At 38.0% G+C, this 26,190-nt stretch overlaps 1 protein-coding gene across 1 annotated transcript in view; it reads left to right on the forward strand.

Annotated features, from left to right (window-relative positions):
- Window positions 1–26,190, forward strand: part of LOC128648152 (bifunctional heparan sulfate N-deacetylase/N-sulfotransferase 3-like) — a 444,424-nt gene that overhangs the window by 305,015 nt on the left and 113,219 nt on the right. Inside the window, exon 6 of the mRNA XM_053700810.1 lies at window positions 24,752–24,934. Within this exon, the coding sequence (XP_053556785.1) occupies window positions 24,752–24,934 (183 nt within the window). The remainder of the gene's footprint in view (window positions 1–24,751; window positions 24,935–26,190) is intronic.

Below are 26,190 nucleotides of genomic sequence, written 5' to 3' on the forward strand. Positions count from 1 at the left end.
CTACAAATAACTACAATAAAATAAACTAACTAAAGTACAAAAAATAAAAAAGAACTAAGTTACAAAAAATAAAAAAATATTTACAAACATAAGAAAAATATTACAACAATTTTAAACTAATTACACTTACTCTAAGCCCCCTAATAAAATAACAAAGACCCCCAAAATAACAAAATGCCCTACCCTATTCTAAATTACTAAAGTTCAAAGCTCTTTTACCTTACCAGCCCTGAACAGGGCCCTTTGCCGGGCATGCCCCAAGAAGTTCAGCTCTTTTGCCTGTAAAAAAAAACATACAATACCCCCCCCCAACATTACAACCCACCACCCACATACCCCTAATCTAACCCAAACCCCCCTTAAATAAACCTAACACTAAGCCCCTGAAGATCATCCTACCTTGTCTTCACCTCACCGGGTATCACCGATCGGTCCTGGCTCCAAAATCTTCATTCAACCCAAGCGGGGGCTGGCGATCCATCATCCGGTGGCTGAAGAGGTCCAGAAGAGGCTCCAAAGTCTTCATCCTATCCGGGAAGAAGAGTAGATCCGGACCGGCAACCATCATCTTCCAAGGGGCATCTTCTATCTTCATCCGATGAGGACCGGCTCCATCCTGAAGACCTCCACCACGGACCCATCTTCATCTGGCGACTTCCAACTGAAGAATGACGGTTCCTTTAAGGGACGTCATCCAAGATGGCGTCCCTCGAATTCCGATTGGCTGATAGGATTCTATCAGCCAATCGGAATTAAGGTAGGAATATTCTGATTGGCTGATGGAATCAGCCAATCAGAATCAAGATCAATCCGATTGGCTGATCCAATCAGCCAATCAGATTGAGCTTGCATTCTATTGGCTGTTCCAATCAGCCAATAGAATGCGAGCTCAATCTGATTGGCTGATTGGATCAGCCAATCGGATTGATCTTGATTCTGATTGGCTGATTCCATCAGCCAATCAGAATATTCCTACCTTAATTCCGATTGGCTGATAGAATCCTAATAGCCAATCGGAATTCGAGGGACGCCATCTTGGATGACGTCCCTTAAAGGAACCGTCATTCTTCAGTTGGACGTCGCCGGATGAAGATGGGTCCGCGGTGGAGGTCTTCAGGATGGAGCCGGTCCTCATCGGATGAAGATAGAAGATGCCGCTTGGAAGATGATGGTTGCCGGTCCGGATCTACTCTTCTTCCCGGATAGGATGAAGACTTTGGAGCCTCTTCTGGACCTCTTTAGCCACCGGATGATGGATCGCCAGCCCCCGCTTGGGTTGGATGAAGATTTTGGAGCCAGGACTGATCGGTGATACCCGGTGAGGTGAAGACAAGGTAGGATGATCTTCAGGGGCTTAGTGTTAGGTTTATTTAAGGGGGGTTTGGGTTAGATTAGGGGTATGTGGGTGGTGGGTTGTAATGTTGGTGGGGGGTATTGTATTTTTTTTTTACAGGCAAAAGAGCTGAACTTCTTGGGGCATGCCCCGCAAAGGGCCCTGTTCAGGGCTGGTAATGTAAAAGAGCTTTGAACTTTAGTAATTTAGAACAGGGTAGGGCATTTTTTATTTTGGGGGTCTTTGTTATTTTATTAGGGGGCTTAGAGTAGGTGTAATTAGTTTAAAATTGTTGTAATATTTTTCTTATGTTTGTAAATATTTTTTTTATTTTTTGTAACTTAGTTCTTTTTTATTTTTTGTACTTTAGTTAGTTTATTTCATTGTAGTTATTTGTAGGTATTGTATTTAATTAATGTATTGATAGTGTAGTGTTAGGTTTAATTGTAGGTAATTGTAGGTATTTTATTTAATTAATTTAATGATAGTATAGTGTTAGGTTTAATTGTAACTTAGGTTAGGATTTATTTTACAGGTAATTTTGTAATTATTTTAACTATTTTAGCTATTAAATAGTTCTTAACTATTTAATAGCTATTGTACCTGGTTAAAATAAATACAAAGTTACCTGTAAAATAAATATTAATCCTAAAATAGCTATAATATAATTTATATTGTAGCTATATTAGGATTTATTTTACAGGTAAGTATTTAGCTTTAAATAGGAATAATTTATTTAATAAGAGTTAATTAATTTCGTTAGATTTAAATTATATTTAAGTTAGGGGGGTGTTAGTGTTAGGGTTAGACTTAGCTTTACGGGGTTAATACAGCAGATTAGGGGTTAATAATTGAAGTTAGGTGTCGGCGATGTTAGGGAGGGCAGATTAGGGGTTAATACTATTTATTATAGGGTTAGTGAGGCGGATTAGGGGTTAATAACTTTATTATAGTAGCGGTGCGGTCCGCTCGGCAGATTAGGGGTTAATAAGTGTAGGCAGGTGGAGGCGACGTTGTGGGGGGCAGATTAGGGGTTAATAAATATAATATAGGGGTCGGCGGTGTTAGGGGCAGCAGATTAGAGGTACATAAGGATAATGTAAGTAGCGGCGGTTTACGGAGCGGCAGATTAGGGGTTAAAAATAATATGCAGGGGTCAGCGATAGCGGGGGCGGCAGATTAGGGGTTAATAAGTGTAAGGCTAGGGGTGTTTAGACTCGGGGTACATGTTAGGGTGTTAGGTGCAGACGTAGGAAGTCTTTTCCCATAGCAAACAATGGTGCTGCGTTAGGAGCTGAACACGGCTTTTTTGCAGGTGTTAGGTTTTTTTTCAGCTCAAACAGCCCCATTGTTTCCTATGGGGGAATCGTGCACAAGCACGTTTTTGAGGCTGGCCGCGTCCGTAAGTAACTCTGGTATCGAGAGTTGAAGCTGCGTTAAATATGCTCTACGCTCCTTTTTTGGAGCCTAACGCAGCCTTTATGTGGACTCTCAATACCAGAGTTATTTTTATGGGGCGGCCAGAAAAAAGCCGGCGTTAGCTACGCGGGTCCTTACCAACAAAACTCTAAATCTAGCCGTTAGTTAATAATAGTAATTTTATTTAGATTTATTTAAATAATATTTAAGTTAGGGGGGTGTTAGGGTTGGGGTTAGACTTAGGTTTAGGGGTTAATAACTTTATTATAGTGGCGGCAACGTTGGCAGCGGCAGATTAGGGGTTAATACATTTAATAGGCTATGTGGGCTATGGCTGTTTAGGGGTTAATAACTGAGTTATTACTTGCGGTGTGGGTTTGATGGCGAATATAGGGGTTAATATTTTAAATAGGCATATTGCGTTGTGGGGGTTGTCATCTAGGGGTTAATACATTTAATATTAGTAATGAGAGGGGGGATTGTGGATATAGGGATTTTACATGTCGGGCTTATTTTTGGGAGGCATGTTAGACTTTTACGGGAGATTTGTTATTTTCTTTACTTTTCTTGGGTGCCGGCAGTTTCTAAAGTGCCGTAAGTCACTAGCGACTCCAGAAATTTGTAATTACGCTCATTTCTGGACATCGCTAGTTTATCAAATTTACGGCACTTTATGAACTGCCGACGGGGTATATGTAATACACCGATGTGCGAGGTGAAATTACGGGCAGCACAAGTTCCCACGCTTGCGCCGTATATTTGATCGCGCCAAGGGTTTATTTTATAGGTAAGTATTTATTTTTAAATAGGAATTATTTAGTTAATTGTAGTAATTTTATTTAGATTTATTTAAATGATATTTAAGTTAGTTGGGGTTAGGGTTAGACTTAGGTTTAGGAGTTAATAACTTTATTATAGTGGCGAAGACGTTGGAGGAGGCAGATTAGGGGTTAATAAATGTAGGTAGGTGGCAGCAATGTTAGAGCCAGCAGAATAGGCTTTTAATAATATTTAAATAGTGTTTGCGATGCGGGGGTACGGCGGTTTAGGGGTTAATATATTTATTATAGTGGTGGCGATGTCCGGTTCGGCAGATTAGGGGTTTAAAAAATATTTTAGTGTTTGCGATGTGGGAGGGCCTCGGTTTAGGGGTTAATAGGTAGTTTATGGGTGTTAGTGTACTTTTTAGTACTTTATGCTATGGCGTTGTAGTGTAAAACTCTTAACTACTGACTTTTAAATGCGGTACCAGGCTTGACAGGAGAGGGTGTACCGCTCACTTTTGGTCAGACTCGTAACACCGGCGCTATGCAAGTCCCATTGAAAATATAGGATACGCAATTGACGTAAGTGGATTTGCAGTATTTCTGAGTCTGGCCAAAAAAGTGAGCAGTACACCTGTACCTGCAAGACTCGTAATAACAGTGGGCGTTAAAAAGCAGCTTTGGGACCGGCCAACACTGCTTTTTAAGCCTAACGCAAGACTCGTAATCTAGCCGTTTGTTACCACATTTCAGAACTGTTATATTTCGTTAGTATATGTGCTCTTTTGGTGTTAAAGGACCTAAATTGGAGCATGTATTACAAAAGTGAAATAAAGAGCACATTTAATCCTATATTCATAGATTAGTAAAATATCAAATTAGTGCTTAATAGGATTAGAGTGTGAGTTGCAAATTCCAAAGGAAAAAAGACAAAAATACATTAGTACAGTTACAGTAAAACTATAACACTATCTAATAAAATTATTAAAAAAATATAACTTAAAACAGTTAAAAGGGCTCAAAGAGGAGGCGGAGCTAACTAGCTTTCAGATCAGACTTGTGGGATCAGAGCTCCTGACATAATTATGCATAATAAGTAGGCTGACCATATTGCCGCTTTAAAAAGGGACACATATGAAAAATACATATGTCAGGACTGTTTTCAGGGCTGTTTAAAGAAATGGTTTTGTATAAGAACCCTCACATATGTATTTTTCATATATGTTCCTTCTTAAAGCAGCAATATGGTCAGCCTAATAATAAGTCATAAACCAATATTACTACATACAAAATTGTACTAGACCACCCTTGTAACTAAGTGACCAGTTGGGCTATCATTGATGTGCCCGCAGAAACCGAGAGTAGTGGAAGCTGGGGAACCTGGTTGCGCTCCGGCATTAGGCCCTTAGGCCGAGATCATCAGAGCGGATGTGACTCCTTACTGCAACTGATCCCTCATCCCGAACGGTAAGTGTTATCAGCCCAAAGTCGCAAGGGTCATAAGGATCATCAACAGCTAGACATGGACACTGGATCTGCTGCCTGAGTGAAACTAGCCCCTACGCGGCACTACGCAGTGTTACCACCTGCACTGTTCAGACCCCTAATAAGGATCTATATAGCACAGCACAAGCCTTGTTGGAGGAATATGAGGCTAAAATCCTGGCCAGATTTGATAGCCTCCTAATGAAAATTCAGTCTGTTGGGGTTTGTGACTCTGCTGTTACACAACCTAAACTATATTCGCTGCCTAAAGAAAACAGACTGAGCGGGCCCACGTCTAGGTCTCCTGGGCGTGGGTTACTTATTGAGGATAGCGTTACCCACTCCATGTCTCCCGGGTCCCCTGGTTTTGAGGCTCATACAATGGAGTCCGAGAAGCCACGACATACTGTGGATTTGCAGGAAAGAACCATTTGGCGCTGCCCTTCGGCGGAATTCAGTGCAGGTCAGCCATCTTGGGTCTTGCACAGGCTCTTGTTTAGGAGACTTGCTGCGATTGAAACTGCCTTAACGGGCTGTGTGGAGTCTGGCCGTGCAGCTTTTTCACTGGCTTGTAGGACAGGAGTGGGCTGAAAGAGACACTGGATGTTGATTTGAGTTACAGGACATTAACGCTTTGCTGATGTTGATGTTTGGTGATTTTAATCTCAGTCTATTAGAGTCCAGTTACTGAACGGTATATACTGTTTTTATGAAGCCCTTGGGCTGATTAACTACTGCACCCTCTGTACTGGATAGCATGACAAAGATCATATGTGGAACTAAAGGTTATGAGAGTGCTACATATACAATATAACTTTAGTGTCATTCTAAGCTGGCAAATAAGTACTTTAAGTAGGGTCCTTGATGTTTAGGCTCATTATGTACCTGTTAGTGAATTAAACTGGCTATTTTATCCTGTATATAGACATTCACTAAATTTAGCATCCCTAGAGCCCTTATTATGTGTTTCTTGGCACTTTTTTCTGCATGCAATTGTAATGAGTCAGCTCCCTTAAAATTACGGTAGTCCCCTTCTGATAATATATGTTGTGCTGATGAGAGCATTTACACCAAATATAATTTAGGTTACATGGCTTATCCAAGGAAGGGGACTTCATTACCAGCCCTGAATCCGCCTCCCCCCCCCCCCCCTCACTGTGTGGTAAGGGATAAATGGCTTACCCTCCATACTCCCTATTTGACAGAGTTATGTAGTCTCTGTCCTGTTCGTAGAGCCTCTGCTATGGTTTGTACCTGCATGTGTGTAAGAATGGCTCTCCGGATCTTAATATTCAAAGATGTATTATGACTATTATTCTGTGTTCCAAAGTCTGCAAACTGTCTATCCCTACAATTTTTGTATAGATATTAGCTCATGTATATATTTAATGTATGCAATAGATTCACTGGTAGGATGCTTAAGAGTTAGAGGGTCTAAGGTAACCAACATAAGTGTTTCCCACATTCTTCACAGAATAGGATCCTGTTGGGGCGAATGATAATCAATTGAGGCATTGATTAATTTTAACTATAAACTGGATACATATGGCTACCTATGGGTGAAATATTCGCTCCTTTCTCAGCATAATGTAACTAAACTTGGCTGTGATTGGTTGTATTCCTTTACCTATTAGTATTCAGACTTATTGGTAAAGCAGTTTCTGCAGCTCTATTTCTCTGATATAATGTTTAGTATGTGTATATTTAATGTTGTTATGTTTAAGTTTGGCATCTCCTTCAATTTTACTACTAGTTTTCCGGACCTACCCATGGTCCTAGCATACATATGAAGGAGCCTGTAAGTGCAAGTCTTGACTGGGCCTGTATTACTCAAAAATCCTCTGATTAGCAAATTAAATTTATTGGGGTCCAAAAGTGGCCTCAGGTGTCTTTGAGGGAAAAAAGAGGGCGCTTTTAAGTTTGCTCCCCAATCCCTATTCATTTGAGCTATATTTCAACTTCGGTATACTATGCAACTGTTATGATAAGGGATCTATCCCTAAATATGTTCTTATGTATTTCTTATGTCCACAATATTTGTTTTTGCATCTACTGTACGTCATGAGTTTGCTTGAGCAAACCGTTTGTTGTCTTTGTAATTGTTATTCCCTCAATAAAAAAACCTCATTAACAAAAAAAAAGGGCTCAAAGATAGAAGGTCACAAGTGTTAAGGAAAAAAAAGGCAGGCAAAGGACTTAACGTTGAGATACATACATATACATGTCTAAAGATGTATATGTGTCTATATATAAATGTCTATATATGTGTACATATGTAGTATTTATGTATTTATATATGTAAATATATAGACATATAAACACATACATTCATATGTACATAAATAGAAGGGCATTGGAGCCCTCTGCAGTTAAAAATCATATTTATGCAATATTCATATTTAATAACGTGTTAAACTTTGTATTTACTTTAAATATTTCACATTTCAATGTTCTGCACATAGTAGAATATGTTCTAGGTATTTATAATTAGAAATTCATATATATATATATATATATGTGTGTGTGTGTGTGTGTGTGAGAGAGAGAGAGAGAGAGAGAGAGAGAGAGAGAAAGTAACTCATTGTGTAGTTCATTAACAAATCTAGACAGGCCAGAAGGCTTGTTTTTGCCACAGAAAACCTCTGAATTACATTGTTTCCAGTGCAGCAAATGATTCTGGGTAAAATATGCAAATGAGGTTCACAATGACACACTTTTTTTTACTTCAAGTCTGTTTTTCAGCAGATTCCCTTTACGTCAAAGCATCACTGTTCACACAGCTTATAAGCTTATCTAGGGTTTGTACAGTTTTTCATAACCATCCCAGGACAAACTGTTTTGTGATTTTTGCCACTCATCAGCTGGGAGAAAGTTTGAATCACTGCTGGGTGAAGTTGATTTCTGGGCAAAATACAACAACATTTAAAATTAGGGGGAGGTAAAAAATGAGTTTAAAATCCTACACTACGCACAAAATATAGAGAAAATAACTCATTGGGGCCTATTTATCAAGCCGTGTACCGCAAATACACTGGAATTCCGCAGTGTAATTGTGGAGAGCCTGATTCCCCTTAGTTATCAAAGCCTACAGTCCGGCAAAAGTAGAATTTTGTGACGTAACATATAATCCGCCGGTTTCAGTCCAACACAGATCGATGCTTACGTCACTACAGATGTTCCGAATGCAAGTTATCAAATAACTACCAGGTACGCTCACCACTATTCCGTCCTTGGAGGCGGCAGATGCCATAGGAATCAATGGGAGTATGAAAACAGCGAAAGCTTATGTTCGCTGCTGCCCGATATCCCATTGATTCCTATGGGAGAATAAAATTTAAGTTTACACCTAACACCCTAACATGTACCCCAAGTCTAAACACCCCTAATCTGCCTCCCCTACACCGCCACCACCTACATTATACTGTAATTAGTTTAAATGACATCATCCAAGATGGCGTCCCTTAGATTCCTATTGGCTGATAGAATCAGCCAATAGGATTGAGCTGGCATTCTATTGGCTGATTGGAACAGCCAATAGAATGTGAGTTCAATCCTATTGGCTGATTGGAGGAAGACTTTGGCCGCTTGGATGAAGACTTCTGACGGCTTGTTGGAGGATGGATGTCAGATCTTCAAAACTGTAAGTGAATCTTCTAGGGTAAGTTTTAGGATTTTTTAAGGGTTTATTGGGTGGGTTTTATTTTTAGGTTAGGGCCCTTCCAAATGCCCTTTTCAGGGCAATGGGGTGCTTAGGTTTTTATTTGGGGGGTTTGGTTGTGTGGGTGATGGCTTTTACTGTTGGGGGGGTATTTGTATTTTTTATTTACAGGGGAAAGAGCTGATTTCTTTGGGGCAATGCCCCGCAAAAGGCCCTATTTCTAGTTGATTGTAGGTTAGGGTATTTTTTTGGGGGGGGCTTTTTTATTTTCATAGGGCCCTTAGATTAGGTGTAATTAGTTTAAATATTTGATCATTTCTTTTTTATTTTTTGTAACTTAGTGTTTATTTTTTTTGTGTAACTTAGTGTTTGTTATTTTTTGTAACTTAGTTGTTAGTTTTTTCTAACTTAGTAATTTTTTAGTGTAGATTTTAATTATTTGAGTAGGGTTAGGTGTTTTAATATATAATATAGTTAATTTAATTTGTAGTTTAATGTAATTTTAGTATAAAAGTTAGGGTAGATTAATTATTAATTTAATATAGTTTATTGTAATTTTAGTATAAAAGTTAGGGTAGATTAATTATTAATTTAATATAGTTTATTGTAATTTTAGTATAAAAGTTAGGGTAGGTTAATTATTAATTTAATATAGTTTAATGTAATTTTAAAGGTAAGTTTAAATTTATTATAAGATAGGGATGAGTTAATATTTAATATAAAGTTAGGTTTAGGGGTTAATATGTTAATTTAGTTTTTGGCGATGTGGGGGGCTGCCAGTTTAGGGGTTAATAACTTTATTTAGTTGTGGTGGACGGCGGGATAGGGGTTAATAACATAATGTAGGTGGCGGCGGTGTAGGGGGCAGCAGATTAGGGGTTAATAACATAATATAGGTGGCGGTGGGCTCCGGGAGTGGAGGGATAGGGGTTAATACATTTATTAGAGTTGCGGTGGGCTCCGGGAGTAGCGGTTTAGGGGTTAATAACTTTATTTAGTTGCGGCGGGGTCTGGGAATGGCGGAATAGGGGTTAATACATGTATTTAGTTGTGGTGGGCTCCGGGAGTGGCGGGATAGGGGTTAAACATTTTAGTATAGTGGCGGTGCTTAGTGACAGTATACAAATAAAGCTGGGAATAAGCCGAATAGCAGCGAGATCGATGACTGTTAGTTAACAACAGTCCGCTGCTCATTGCCCAGTACTTGGTGCGCGGCTTTTTGACAGCTTTTTTGTTAAATATGGAGAGCGTATTCAGGTCCGCGGCAGCGATGTTAGGCGATGTCAGGCGAGCGTATTGGTGCCGGCGAATGCAGCACAGTTTACGGCTTGATAAATAGGCCTCATTGTGTAGTTCTTTAACTAACTTTTTACCTCCCCATAATTTTAAATGTTGTTGTATTTTGCCCAGAAACAGTCTGTCCTGGGATGGTTATGAATCACTGAACTAACCCTAGCTAAGCTTGAAAGCTGTGTGAACAGCGCTGCTTTGGTGTAAAGGGACTATGCTGAAAAGCAGACTTGAAGTCAAAAAGTGTGTCATTGTAAACCTCATTTGCATATATTATCCAGAATCCTTTGCTGCATTGGAAACAATGTAATTCAGAGTTTTTTTCTAGATTTGATAAAAGGGACACTGAAACCACGTTTTTTGTTTTTGTTTGTTTTTTGTAATTCAGATAGAGCATGCAATTTTAAGCAACTTTCTAATTTACTCCTATTATAAATTTTTCTTCGTTCTCTTGCTTTCTTTATTTGAAAAAGAAGGCATCTAAGCTATTTCTTTAGTTCAGAACCATGGAAAGCACTTGTTTATTGGTGGGTGAATTTATCCACCAATCAGCAAGAACAACTAAGTGTGTTCACCAAAAATGGGCCGGCATTTAAACTTACATTCTTGCATTTCAAATAAAGATACCATGAGAATGAAGAGAATTTGATAATAAGAGTAAATTAGAAAGTTGCTTTAAATAGCATGCTCTATCTGAATCACAAAAGAAAAAAATTGGGTTCAGTGTCCCTTTAATGAACTACACAATGAGTTATTTTCTCTATATTTTGTGCGTAGTGGAGGATTTTAAACTCACTTTTCACCTCCCCCTAATTTTAAATGTTGTTTTATATATATATATATATATATATATATATATAGGTAAAGATATATTGTACCTAAATACCATAAAATATATGTAGAAATATTTATGAATAAATAAAACATATTCTTCAATATTTTCCACAATATTTTCATGTCGGGTTAGTGCATTTGAGAAAATGCAATCGTGTTTGTGCGCAAGTAGGGTGTTAGGTGTTTTTCCACTTTTTGCTCCATTTACTTTTATGGGGAAATAAGTGAATGTGCATGCGATATTCTGACTGCACTTGTCGGGTTAGCGCAAAAGTGAAAACAGTTTATTTTCAACTCATAATACGAAAGTATCCAACGAGAATAAAAAACTAACTTCTATCACAGCTAACACTCGAGCAGGAGTGTTAAATAGCGCTCCACTCATAATCTGGCCCATATTGTTTTATCATTTGTTCCTTTTCTCTGGCCCCCTTGTCATAGATTGCCATAGTTAGTAAACAATGACAGATCAATAATATTTGATGTAATATGTTTCTGTGTAAGCACTGAAGATTCTGGCCTAAATCTTATTTTGTTCCCTGCAGGGAACTCTTGAAAGTCTATTGAATTGAAAAAGGACTGAAAATAGTTTCTGCCTTACACTTTTAAAGAACGGCCCTTCTGACCTCTCCAAAGTTATAGACTTGTTATAAACCTGGGTAGTCTAGTTTTCTTGATCGACTTAGAAGAAAGTTGTGAATTTTTATAGAGCAACACATTTAATAACTTTATAAGTCTTTCATTTTAGAAGCAACCTGCTGGAATTTTTTACCCTTTGTAAGAATGATGTGGTAATTGTCTGGCATATATAAACTACTTTATTTGACTTAATCTAGAATAAATATTAATATCTGCATAGCCTGGTTGTATTTGCTATATTTTACACCTGTCTTAATCCACTGTATGTTTGTCTTGTCTATATTTGCTCCATATAATATTTTTTACATATGCAGTCTATATTCACTCCTTCCCTGTCTTTGTTGTATTTTATATCTGTATTTGTAGTATTTCACATCTGTATTTATTCTATATTAAGTGAGTATTTGTTCTTTTTTACATGTCATCTGATGCATTTTATGTGTGTATTTGATTATTTTTGTGGCTGCATTTGATGCATTTGGATCAATTTGGTGCATTTCCTTTCTATTTTCATTTGGTTTCAGCATGTTTTTCATGTTTGTATAATTTATTTTCATGTTTTTATCTGCCTCATATTATATCTGTAGAAAAGGAGGTGTGCGCTAGGAATGAGATATTAAGCACCTCTCTATAAAACACTATCCCTAAAGTGTCTGAAAATGTGATACAATGTATAAGCTTAGAAAAACTTTTTGTTAGAGAGGGCGCCAAAGGCTAAAAATTATCAGCACTATCAAAAATAAAATTGTAACAGAATATTTATTAAAATGCAGCAGTAAAATACTATAAAGGGACGTATCCCTATGAGCAAATAAACAGATTATTTCATGATCTAAAAACAAATTAATACAAAGATAAGACATATGATATTGCCTAGATGCAGGGCAAAATTTTTTTATTTTTTTTTCCTTTTTCACTTGTCCGATATATGATTATTAATCAGACTATGTCCATATGTGAGAAAGTATGATATGATACACCACCTTTAAATGTGCCACAAATGCCAATATTGGAAAAAATATCGCAAATAGACAAAGTCACTTCAAATGAAGTTGTGATATAAACAAACCCAGTTTTACTTAGGCAGACGACGGTGGATCCAAAAAACTGAAAACTTTGCCTTAAAATCTAGCCGTAGCTCCGTGGCTTGTATGTTGGTCAGTCTTTAGCGGTAAGTTGTTTGAAAAAGCCTTGCAAAAGGTGAAACATGTTGATCTAAGGGACTTTATATTCAGTAACGGTAACGGATGGTTAAAAACAAAAGCCTGCAGAGTTAACCGTACCCTCAATATTACAAAGTCCTTATTTACAAAGAGCCGATTTTCCGAAGTCCCCATTGGTTGGAGGATCACACGTGGTTAAAACTATACACGTGACAGGAATGGCAACGCAGAACGGCAACGCCTCAACCCGTAAGAGGAGTGGAGAAGCACACACTAAGGGAGGTGTGTGTAAGAATACCACTATACAAGGTGGGTAAGATACACATTGGAGGATTAACGTAAGTGTTTTTACACTTTAAAGACTCTGGCCTAGATTTAGAGTTTGGCGTTAGCCGTGAAAACCAGCGTTAGAGGCTCCTAATGCTGGTTTTAGGCTACCGCCGGTATTTGGAGTCACTCAAAATAGGGTCTAACGCTCACTTTCCAGCCGCGACTTTTCCATACCGCAGATCCCCTTACGTAAATTGCGAATCCTATCTTTTCAATGGGATTTTTCTAATTCCGGTATTTAGAGTCGTTTCTGAAGTGAGCGTTAGACATCTAACGACAAAACTCCAGCCGCAGGAAAAAAGTCAGTAGTTAAGAGCTTTCTGGGTTAACGCCGGTTCATAAAGCTCTTAACTACTGTGCTCTAAAGTACACTAACACCCATAAACTACCTATGTACCCCTAAACCGAGGTCCCCCCACATCGCCGACACTCGAAAAAAATTTTTGAACCCCTAATCTGCCGACCGCCACCTACGTTATCCTTATGTACCCCTAATCTGCTGCCCCTAACACTGCCGACCCCTGTATTATATTTATTAACCCCTAATCTGCCCCCCTCAACATCGCCTCCACCTGCCTACACTTATTAACCCCTAATCTGCCGACCGCAAAGCGCCGCCACCTACGTTATCCTTATGTACCCCTAATCTGCTGCCCCTAACACCGCCGACCCCTGTATTATATTTATTAACCCCTAATATGCCCCCCTCATTGTCGCCTCCACCTGCCTACACTTATTAACCCCTAATCTGCCGACCGCAAAGCGCCGCCACCTACGTTATCCTTATGTACCCCTAATCTGCTGCCCCTAACACCGCCGACCCCTATATTATATTTATTAACCCCTAATCTGCCCCCCACAACGTCGCCTCCACCTGCCTACACTTATTAACCCCTAATCTGCCGACCGGACCTGAGCGCTACTATAATAAAGTTATTAACCCCTAATCCGCCTCACTAACCCTATCATAAATAGTATTAACCCCTAATCTGCCCTCCCTAACATCGCCGACACCTAACTTCAATTATTAACCCCTAATCTGCTGACCGAATCTCGCCGCTATTCTAATAAATGTATTAACCCCTAAAGCTAAGTCTAACCCTAATACTAACACCCCCCTAAGTTAAATATAATTTAAATCTAACGAAATTAATTAACTCTTATTAAATAAATTATTCCAATTTAAAGCTAAATACTTACCTGTAAAATAAATCCTAATATAGCTACAATATAAATTATAATTATATTATAGCTATTTTAGGATTTATATTTATTTTACAGGTAACTTTGTATTTATTTTAACCAGGTACAATAGCTATTAAATAGTTAAGAACTATTTAATAGCTAAAATAGTTAAAATAATTACAAATTTACCTGTAAAAGAAATCCTAACCTAAGTTACAAATAAACCTAACACTAGACTATCAATAAATGAATTAAATAAACTACCTACAATTACCTACAATTAACCTAACACTACACCATCAATAAATTAATTAAATACAATTGCTACAAATAAATACAATTAAATAAACTAGCTAAAGTACAAAAAATAAAAAAGAACTAAGTTACAAAAAATAAAAAAATATTTACAAACATAAGAAAAATATTACAACAATTTTAAACTAATTACACCTACTCTAAGCCCCCTAATAAAATAACAAAGCCCCCCAAAATAAAAAAATGCCCTACCCTATTCTAAATTACTAAAGTTCAAAGCTCTTTTACCTTACCAGCCCTGAACAGGGCCCTTTGCGGGGCATGCCCCAAGAAATTCAGCTCTTTTGTCTGTAAAAAAAAACATACAATACCCCCCCAACATTACAACCCACCACCCACATACCCCTAATCTAACCCAAACCCCCCTTAAATAAACCTAACACTAAGCCCCTGAAGATCATCCTACCTGGTCTTCACCATACCAGGTTCACCGATCGGTCCAGAAGAGCTCCTCCGATGTCCTGATCCAAGCCCAAGCGGGGGGCTGAAGAGGTCCATGATCCGGCTGAAGTCTTCATCCAAGCGGGCCAGAAGAGGTCTTCCATCCGATTGAAGTCTTCATCCAAGCGGCATCCATCCGGAGCGAAGCGGCAGCATCCTGAAGACCTCCACCGCGGAACATCCATCCTGGCCGACGACTGAACGACGAATGACGGTTCCTTTAAATGACGTCATCCAAGATGGCGTCCCTCGAATTCCGATTGGCTGATAGGATTCTATCAGCCAATCGGAATTAAAGTAGGAATATTCTGATTGGCTGATGGAATCAGCCAATCAGAATCAAGTTCAATCCGATTGGCTGATCCGATCAGCCAATCAGATTGAGCTCGCATTCTATTAGTGTTAGGTTTATTTGTAACTTAGGTTAGGATTTCTTTTACAGGTAAATTTGTAATTATTTTAACTATTTTAGCTATTAAATAGTTTTTAACTATTTAATAGCTATTGTACCTGGTTAAAATAAATACAAAGTTACCTGTAAAATAAATATTAATCCTAAAATAGCTATAATATAATTATAATTTATATTGTAGCTATATTAGGATTTATTTTACAGGTAAGTATTTAGCTTTAAATTGGAATAATTTATTTAATAAGAGTTAATTAATTTCGTTAGATTTAAATTATATTTAACTTAGGGGGGTGTTAGTATTAGGGTTAGACTTAGCTTTAGGGGTTAATACATTTATTAGAATAGCGGTGAGCTCCGGTCGGCAGATTAGGGGTTAATAATTGAAGTTAGGTGTCGGCGATGTTAGGGAGGGCAAATTAGGGGTTAATACTATTTATGATAGGGTTAGCGAGGCGGATTAGGGGTTAATAACTTTATTATAGTAGCGCTCAGGTCCGGTCGGCAGATTAGGGGTTAATAAGTGTAGGCAGGTGGTGGCGACGTTGTGGGGGGCAGATTAGGGGTTAATAAATATAATATAGGGGTCGGCGGTGTTAGGGGCAGCAGATTAGGGGTACATAGGGATAATGTAAGTAGCGGCGGTTTACGGAGCGGCAGATTAGGGGTTAATAATAATATGCAGGTGTCAGCGATAGCGGGGGCGGCAGATTAGGGGTTAATAAGTGTAAGGTTAGGGGTGTTTAGACTCGGGGTACATGTTAGGGTGTTAAGTGCAGACGTAGGAAGGGTTACCGCATAGCAAACAATGGGGCTGCGTTAGGAGCTGAACGCGGCTTTTTTGCAGGTGTTTGGTTTTTTTTCAGCTCAAACAGCCCCATTGTTTCCTATGGGAGAATTGTGCACGAGCACGTTTTTGAGGCTGGCCGCGTCCATAAGCAACTCTGGTATCGAGAGTTGAAGCTGCGTTAAAAATGCTCTACGCTCCTTTTTTGGAGCCTAACGCAGCCTTTATGTGGACTCTCGATACCAGAGTTATTTTTATGGTGCGGCCAGAAAAAAGCCGGCGTTAGTTTTTTGGGTCGTTACCGATAAAACTCCAAATCTAGGCCTCAGTTAACCAACAAGTGAGAAATATTCCAACATCATCAAAGACACCTATACATATTTCCCTTATACCCGCAAAGTGGGGGGTTCAATTATCAAGTAACATTGTTTATTTATTTCACAATACCTGATATACCTGATATAAGGGAATCATTTCCTACGACTTTAAAGGCAATATTTGAACTTCCCCAATACGCTACGGCTTAGCATAACGTACTTTAGAGAAATCCGTCATTTAGATCCAGCACTTTTGTATTTGCTCTAGTTAACATTTGGAGTTTACTTGAGCTTATCCGATCACATATACTTTACTATATATAGGATATGCACATTATATGCATATATAGCCTTTTTTCCACGCTATTTTAATATAATTTTTATGTATGTTGAATTAGCATTTTAGATTAAGTGACCGGTCATCTACTGTAGATATCATATTATTTGGTAGCAAGTATATGGCATCTTGTTTTTAAGGCAGTATAGCCTTGTTTCTAATAAAATACTTATGTTACATTGGTTTTATTTATTTTTAAGCTTTTTTAGCGCTGTTCCTATACACTTCTTGTGTCATATTTTATACCTGATAGCATTTGGGGTAAGCTATCTATTGGTACAGCTTAGATAACTATTGGGGTAGCGCTGTGGGAATCTCATTCTTTTTGTTGTCATTGAGTGTATGATGCACAGTGAAGAGTGAAGGGAACAAGGTCTGAGCAAGAGAGGGATGAAATGTTTCATTGCGTGGGACTTTCCACACACAGTAATAGGGTACAAGGAGAGCTGAATTTGAGGTCTGTATGGTAATGTTTATATTGCATTTATCCAGTCTTGTCAAATTAAGTAACTGCAGTTTAGTTATGTGGATGGTGTTTTACTAATTTTATTTTGAAAAAGCTGGTTGTTTATTTCCATCCCAGAGACAGAATTATGCCAGACACATAGATACTTCTTAGTGAATATATGGCTTGCACACAAGGCTGGAAGGAATCTAGGCTTGCCCTTGAGGAACAGAGAGAGGCCTAATAATAAGGGATGAAATATTGTTAATTAACAGCTTATATGGTGATAGTTCTAAAGTGCATTGTCTTTACAATAAAGTAGTATAAGGAATTTAGCATGAAAGGGGTCAGATTAATGTTTGTAACTTACATAAAAGGGTATGGTTAAATATAGTTATCTTTGGTAAAAGAATGTATAAAAATGGCAGTCACTGAAAAAACAACTTCAGTGATCTCTATATAAAAAATATGGAAATGGTCACTGCTCTTGATATGTTTTTTAAGGAAGTAGAAAATGCTGTGCAGCAATTATCTAAAAAATTTGTATTATTTATGCTGGGAGGGCCTACTCATTGTAGGCATCACATTATTGCTTCTTCAATATTTGCTATGTATGGGAGGCCAAAAAGTTGCTTTCATTGGAGCCTTCTGTTCATAAAGCAACTTTTATAATTTTTTCACATTTCTATTGTTAAAGTGTCCATTTATTAAATACCAGGTGTATTTAGGGGATAAATTAAGTACACATAATACTCAGTAAACTTTTTTCTGGGTCCTAAATTGTTAAGCTGGTGTCTATATTAAAAATAAACCTAGGTGAACAACATACTATTTTCTGCATTGCTGAACCGTGAACCCATATCTTTGGGTGTCTGGGTGAGTCAGTGCACATGGATGTTTATGGGTGCCTGAGTGTATGCATGTGGATATCTATGAGTGCCTGAATTTGTGTGCATGTGTTGTGTCTGTAGGAGTCTCTATGTTTGCTTCAATTAAAAATAAATTGCAGTGAGACATGGAAGGTTGCACTTTAGATTTTGGGAAGGGTACATTTTAGAATTTTTGCCTTGGAGCCATATTCTATAGAAAAATATAAATGAGCTTCTGCACATATCAAGTAACTATTGCACAGCATGTAGGATAATCTGCAATTCCCAGATTTAAATGACAAGCAAAGCATGTAAAATAAATAATGGTGTGTCGTATTCCTGCCTAATACAGATCCTGAGAACACCTCTGCACTGTTTGCTTCAACATTTCTGACTACAGTGGAAACTCTGCCTGATGCCACCATGGGGCATATTTATGCTTGTGTGAGCGGACATGATCCGATATAGCGGATCATGTCCGCTGCACATCGATAAATGCCGACCGCATACGCTCTCTGCATTTATCATTGCACCAGCAGTTCTTGTGAACTGCTGGTGCAATGCCGTCCCCTGCAGATTTGGCCGCTAGCAGAAGGTTTCAATAAACCCGATCGTATTTGATCGGGTTGATTTCTGTCCGCCGCCTCAGAGCAGGCGGACAGGTTATGGAGCAACAGTCTTTAGACTGCTGCTTCATAACTTCTGTTTCCGGCGAGCCTTCACGGGGCATCAAGCCCCGTACAGAGCTTGATAAATATGCCCCATGTGTGTGCATGATAATGTCACAAGGAAGTCTCTAAAACTTCATGGATTCCCCTGTTAGTGAAGCTGTAGCTTTGAAGATAGATTAAAATACATTTATTCAAGCCCACTTACAGGTACAAGAATCCCTTTTATATGAAAATGTCTCCCTGTAAAATGCAGGCAATCACTTAAAATGGTAATAACCTGCAGCAGCATTTGAGTGGAAAGGATACCTATCTCGCCTCAATTTGTACGTGAGGAGTGTTCTGGGATTAAAGGGACTATAGCACCCCAAATTAATCTCTACAACAAGACAAATGACTAATTTTTCAAAAAGAGTAGAGGCCCCTCTTTCAAAGGAGGAGTCACATAATAGGTAGCTATTAGTTAATTATCATGGGAACACTGATCACCTTACAGATTCATATGTAACATCAGGGGGGGGGGGGTTATTCCCTATGTTGCTCCTCAAAATACAAACTTGAGACTACTGGATAAATGTATTAAATGTCGGACGGACATGATCCACTGTAGCAGATCATGTCCTTATATGCCAACAGCATACGCTTTCGGCATTTAACATTGCATAAGCATTTCTAGTGAAATGCTTGTGCAATGCCACCCCCTGCACATTTACGGCCAATCAGCCACTAGCAGGGGGTTTCAATCATCCTGATAGTATCTGAGTGGATGATTGCTGTCCACCTAAGAGGTAGCTGATGAGTTAAGGAGCAGCAGTCTTAGACTGCTGCTTCTTAACTTTTGGTTCCCCCAAACCTGAATGCTTGCGCGGAAACAGCTGCATTCGCAACTTAATAAATTGGCCCATACATATTGGAAATATTAACTCCAGCAGCAATCCTCATGGTTCTAATGAATAGTCCTGTGTTCTTTCAGCTGCCCGGTGACTATCATAACAAAGACAGATACCACAAAACAATTACATATATTACATTTCAGGTGATTTTTATAAGACCTTTACTACTTCCTCACCATATAAATATATCATAAGACTCTTTATTTGAAAGACTGAGGTTCCACCATTCAAATAAGGTGCTTAATGTTTGTATAACTGTCAAGTGTCATAACAATAATAATCCTCCGGCAGCAACCTCTGGCCTTTTTCATTGTGTTGTTGCTGGTAGGGCACATAGATCCGTGTTTCTCTGAACTAATAAAAAATGCAGGAATCAAAATAAATGTGAGAACTGGGTGAATGCAAACATAGATGATATTTTATGAAATTCAGTATAACTGTTAGTAGCTAACTATAGTAATTTTATGTTTGGTGCTTTTTATTTTTTGCAACACTTGGTGAGTATGAGTATACATCTATTAACAAAATGGTTTAAGCCACCCATTTGGAAAATCGGAATTGTGTGTCATTTTTAAATGGAACTAATATTTTTATAATTAGCTATTTTAAACCTACTTATATTGAACAATATAGATATCAAATCTATCCTAAATTGTGGTGGTCTGGGAAGGTGATCTGATGCTAAATACGGGACCAAAAAAAATGGGTGTTTTAAATATAGGACATAATGACTACTATGCTACTGTTAGCTAGATTACGAGTTCTGCGTTATGAGTGAAAAAGCATTGTTATGCTTCATAACGCTGTTTTTTCCCTAACGCCGCTTTTACAAGTCTTGTAGGTATAGGTGTACCGCACACCTTTTTGTCCGTCACGCAACATCAGTACCGCACTTTAAAAAAGTCCTTTTTCAATGGGACTCCCATAGCGCCGGTATTACGAGTTTGCCTGGGAGGCCAAAAAGTAAGCGGTACACCCTATAACCACAAGATCTGTACCGCCATCTAAAGTCAGTAGTTATGAGTTTTACGTTACAAAGCTGCACCATAGAACTCATAACTAAAGTGTTAAAAAGTACACTAACACCCATAAACTACTGATTAACCCCTAAACCGAGGCCCTCCTGCATCACAAACACTAAAATAAAATTATTAACCCCTAATCTGTCGCTCCGGACATCGCTGCAACTAAAAAATTATTAACCTCTATTACGCCGCTCCCCGACATTGTCGCCACTATAATAAACCTATTAACCACTAAACCACCATCCTCCCGCATCGCAAACACTATTTAAAGATTATTATTTACCCTAATCTGCCATCTGCCCACACCGCCGCTATAATAAACCTATTAACCACTAAAACGTAAGCCCCCCACAACGAAATATACTTAAATAAATTATTAACCCCTAAACCTCTGACCTCCCACATCACTAACTCTACATAAATATATTAACCCCTAAACCTAGGTAGACTAGTAAGTAAATAGTTATTAACTATTTAATAACTACCTAGTTAAAATAAATACAAAGTTACCTGTAAAATAAAATCTAACCTGCCTTACACTAAAAACTAACATTACAATAAAATAAAATAAATTAAATTATTAAAATACAATTTTCGAAATTTCAAAAAAATAAACACTAAATTACAAAAAAAATAAAAAAACGAAATTAGCAAAAATAAAAACAAATTACTTCTAATCTAAAAGCCCTATGAAAAATTAAAAAGCCCCCCAAAATAAAAAAACCCCTAGCCTACACTAAACTGCCAATGGTCCTTAAAAGGGCCTTTTGTGGAGCATTGCCCCAAAGAAATCAGCTCTTTTACCTGTAAAAAAAAATACAAAGACCCCCCCAACAGTAAAACCAACCAAACAACCCCCCTAAATAAAAACTTATCTAAATAAACCTAAGCTAACTATTGTCCTGAAAAGGGCATTTGGACGGTCATCGCCCTTAAAATGGCATTTTGCTCTTTTACATTGCTCAAACCCTAAGCTAAAAAAAAACCACCCAAAAAACCCTTAAAAAGACCTAACACTAACCTCATCAACCAGCGAAGTCCTCATCCAATCAGCAAGAAGTCCTCATCCAAGTGAGAAGTCTTCATCCAGACGGCATCTTCTATCTTCATCATCTAGCATGGAGTGGGTCCATCGTTAAGACATCCAGCGCGGAGCATCTTCTTCTTATGGTCCCCTGTGTCAACTGAAGGTTACCTTTAAGTGACATCATCCAAGATGGCGTCCATTAAATTCCTATTGGCTGAGAGATTTCTATCAGCCAATAGGAATTAAAGGGGAAAACATCCTATTGGCTGTTGCAATCAGCCAATAGGATTGAGCTTTCATCCTATTGGCTGATCCAATTTGTTAATTTTAGCTTTAGTGTAGTGTAGTAAACAACACCAAGTATTGATCTAGGCCCATTTTGGTATATTTCATGCCACCATTTCACCGATAAATGTGATCAAATAAAAAAAATTGTTCACTTTTTCACAAATGTTTTCACAAACTTTAGGTTTCTCACTGATATTATTTACAAACAACTTGTGCAATTATGGCATAAATGGTTGTAAATGCTTCTCTGGGATCCCCTTTATTCAGAAATAGCAGACATATATGGCTTTGGCTTTGCTTTTTGGTAATAAGAAGGCCGCTAAATACCACTGCGGACCGCACATGTATTTTGTCCAGCAGTGAATGGGTTAATTAGGGAGCATGCAGGGAGCTTCAAGGGTTAATTTGTTAATTTTAGCTTTAGTGTAGTGTAGTAAACAACACCAAGTATTGATCTAGTCCCATTTTTGGTATATTTCATGCCATTTCACCCCCAAATGCGATCAAATAAAAAAAAATGTTACATTTTTCACAGTTTTAGGTTTCTCACTGAAATTATTTACAAACAGCTTGTGCAATTATGGCACAAATGGTTATAAATGCTTCTTTGGGATCCCCTTTCTTCAGAAATAACAGATATATACTGCTTTGACGTTGCTTTTTGGTAATTAGAAGGCCGCTAAATGCAGCTGCGCATCACACGTGTATTATGTCTTGCAGTGAAGGGGTTAATTAGGTAGGGGGTTTGCAGAGTTAATTTTAACTTTAGTGTAGAGATCAGCCTCCCACCTGACACATCACACCCCCTAAACCCTCCCAAACAGCTCCCTTCCCTCCCCCAACCCACAATTGTCCCCACCAGCTTAAGTACTGGCAGAAAGTCTGCCAGTACTAAAATAAAAGGTATCTTTGATTTTTTTTTAATTTTTTTTAGCATATTTACATATGCTGCTGTGTAGGATCCCCCCTTAGTCCCAACCTCCATAACCCTCCCCCTCTGCCTTATTGGGGGCCATCTTGGGTACTGGCAGCTGTCTGCCAGTACCCAGTTTGCAAAAAAAATGTTTTTTCTTTTTTTTTCTTTTTTTTTCTGTAGTGTAGCTTCCCCCCACTGACCAACCCCCACCCCCTGACTAATCATTTTTTTCAACTTGCCTCTCCCCCTTTTTCCCACTTTTCACTAAAACAATTCTGTAATATAGTGGTTCCCACCCTCTCCCTCCCCATGCACGCACCCGCCCCCCGTGCACACGCACGCATCTGTGCTTGCCCCCAGCTACCTCCGCCCACGATCCCGCCCCCCTCCACATCACAGGGCCCATTGATGGCTGCCACCCGCCTCCCATGTTGGCTCCCACCCACCAACAATACCGGCCATCGATGTCCGGTGCAGAGAGGGCCACAGAGTGTCTCTCTCTGCATCGGATGGCCAAGGAGTTTTATTGCAGGATGCCTCGATATCGAGGCATCACTGCAATAACCGGAAAGCGGCTGGAAGTGATCAGGATCACTTCCACCGCTTTCCCAGACCGACGACGTACAGGGTACGTCCTCGGTCGTTAAGGGTATTTTTTTTGAGGACGTACCCTGCACGTCGTCGGTCATTAAGGGGTTAAAGGGACACTAAACCCAAAATGTTTCTTTAATGATTCAGATAGAGCGTGCAGTTTTAAGCAACTTTCTAATTTACTCCTACTATCAATTTTTATTCATTCTCTTGCAATCTTTATTTAAAAAGTAGGAATGTAAAGATTAGTAGCCGGCCCATTTTAGGTTCAGCACCATGTATATGGCTTGCTTATTGGCGGATACAGTTAGCAAACCAATTAGCAAGCATAACCCAGGTTCTCAACCAAAAATGGGCCGGCTCTTAAGCTTTACATTCCTGCTTTTTAAATAAGGATAGGAAGATAATGAGGAAAAATTTACAATAGGAGTAAATTAGAAAGTTGCTTAAAATTGCATGCTCTGTCTGAATCATAAAACAAATTGGGTTTAGTGTCGCTTTAATCAGGATCTAGATTCCTGTGAAGCAAGGTTTATATTTGTGTACTCATGTTTTTAACCATTGTTGAAGCGCTATCACAGTTTCATTTTACTTTGTTATAAGAGGCAAAATATGTTTATTGTACATATTGTTTGCATTTATCCAACTAGTATTTATATAATGTGAATAGTGCTTTATTCAAGTAACTAATGCAGCTCAGACAGTTCATCACTGATTGACATAAATAGAGAAAAAACTAAATTCCAAAATTGCCATTATACATAGTGGGAAATGTGACAAAATATAATAAATGGAAGAGTAATAGAAGCTAAAATAATTTGCTACAATTGTTTTTGTTCATGTTAGTTATTTATATCAAGTGTAAAATATGCTGATTAATATAATGTGGTCGATTTATAATGAAGCAGATGCTGCTTCCGACCCACTCCGCTTCAGTTCCGCCTGAAGCGGAAGTTAAGAAGCAGCGGTCCTAAGACCACTGCTCCTTAACTCGTCCGCCACCTTTGAGGTGGCGGACAGCAATCAACCCGATCGAATACGATCGGGCTGATTGACACCCCCTGCTATTGGCCGCGAATCTGCAGGGGGGCGGTATTGCAATGATAAATGCAGACAGATTATGCTGTATTGATGTGCTGTCGGCATTTATCAATGCGCTGTTTTTATCATGTCCGTCCACACAATAGTAAATTGACCCCAATGTCTTGTAAAACAGGTAAATCCAGTGCTGCTTTAATATTTCTGCTATGTGGCATTACTGTACTCTAGTGTCATTATGAGCATATGCAATGTTAACCATTGGCATTATGTTTTGTCTTTCAGATCAGCATTTTCATGACCCACTTGTCTAACTATGGGAATGACCGACTTGGTTTATATACTTTTGTTAACTTGGCTCAATTTGTACAAACCTGGACCAACCTAAAGCTGCAAACTCTTCCACCTGTGCAGCTGGCACACAAATATTTTCAACTCTTTCCAGAGCAAAAGGATCCTGTCTGGCAGGTCAGCATATAAATTAAATTAAATCATTTTAGGAGATACATCTTTTCCTCCTTATATACTTAAAAAAATAAATATATATATTAATGTTTTTTATTTATACAGAATTCCCTATTTTAATAAAAAATGTTCTTAAAATATTGCACATAACAATAGTCTACATCCTCATATTCCTTCAGGAAATATTTATGCATTAAGTAAAAATAGTTCAGTGATTTTATTCAGTCAATTTTCCAAATTGTGGAGAAGAGCCAAAACTTCAGCAGATAAAATGACATGTTTTCATTTTTTAAAAATTCTCAGTCTAGAGAGCCTTAGGAAAAATGATCTGCACACTGAAAACTTAACATATAAATCATAAAAATAATGCTGAATTTCTTAGCAAATATATTTATATATATTATGCCTTTTAACTCTAGTCTTTTTGATATATCTTAATTTATCATGACTATAACAAGTTTGGTGACTACATCTTCCATTTTTTGTTAAACATATTCTAAATATTATAATTAATAGAATATAAATAAAATATTTGTTGCATTTGATTGTTTGACTCTAACAAAATGATTGTCTTATTCTTTTTTATTAGTATATTAAGAGCCAGATTACAAGTGGAGCGATATTTAACGCTCCAGCTCAGGCATTAACTGTTCTATATACAATCCTCCCATAAACATATATCCATAATATAATATATTATACTGTTTTACTGTTCTTCTTGCAGAATAAAAGTGTTTGTCATTTATTTCAATTGTAAAGCATTTTTTTTTTAAATAAAATGTATACATAAATTATTAGGTGGCCAACCACTATAGTGCTGGACACTTTTTGTTCAGATTATTATTTTTATTATTATTATTTGTATTATTATTTTCCTGCCGTTTTTTTCAAATGCTTATAATAACAACAGCATAGCTCAAAAACTCATGAAACTTGGCACAGTGCTAGAGATCTATGCTGTGCATAATCCTACACAACATAAATCTCATAGGTCATGTGATCTAGCAGCCATATTGCTTTTTGCGACAAATTTCGACAAACGCTCGGAAATCTTCTTCTCCGGAACCGCTTATGTTACAGTTGTGAAACTTGCTGTGTGTATTGCTGTACTGACCTAGAATAAAGTTTGCTCAAGAGAAGTGATTTAGTCACATGATATAGCTGCCATTTTGAAATGTGCAAAAATATTTAAACATCTTCTTCTCTTAAACCGCTAAGTGCATTGAAGCACAATTATGCACATGTGCTCTTTGCAAGGT

The sequence above is a fragment of the Bombina bombina genome, chromosome 2, assembly GCF_027579735.1.
Source record: "Bombina bombina isolate aBomBom1 chromosome 2, aBomBom1.pri, whole genome shotgun sequence".
Lineage (NCBI taxonomy): Eukaryota > Metazoa > Chordata > Amphibia > Anura > Bombinatoridae > Bombina > Bombina bombina.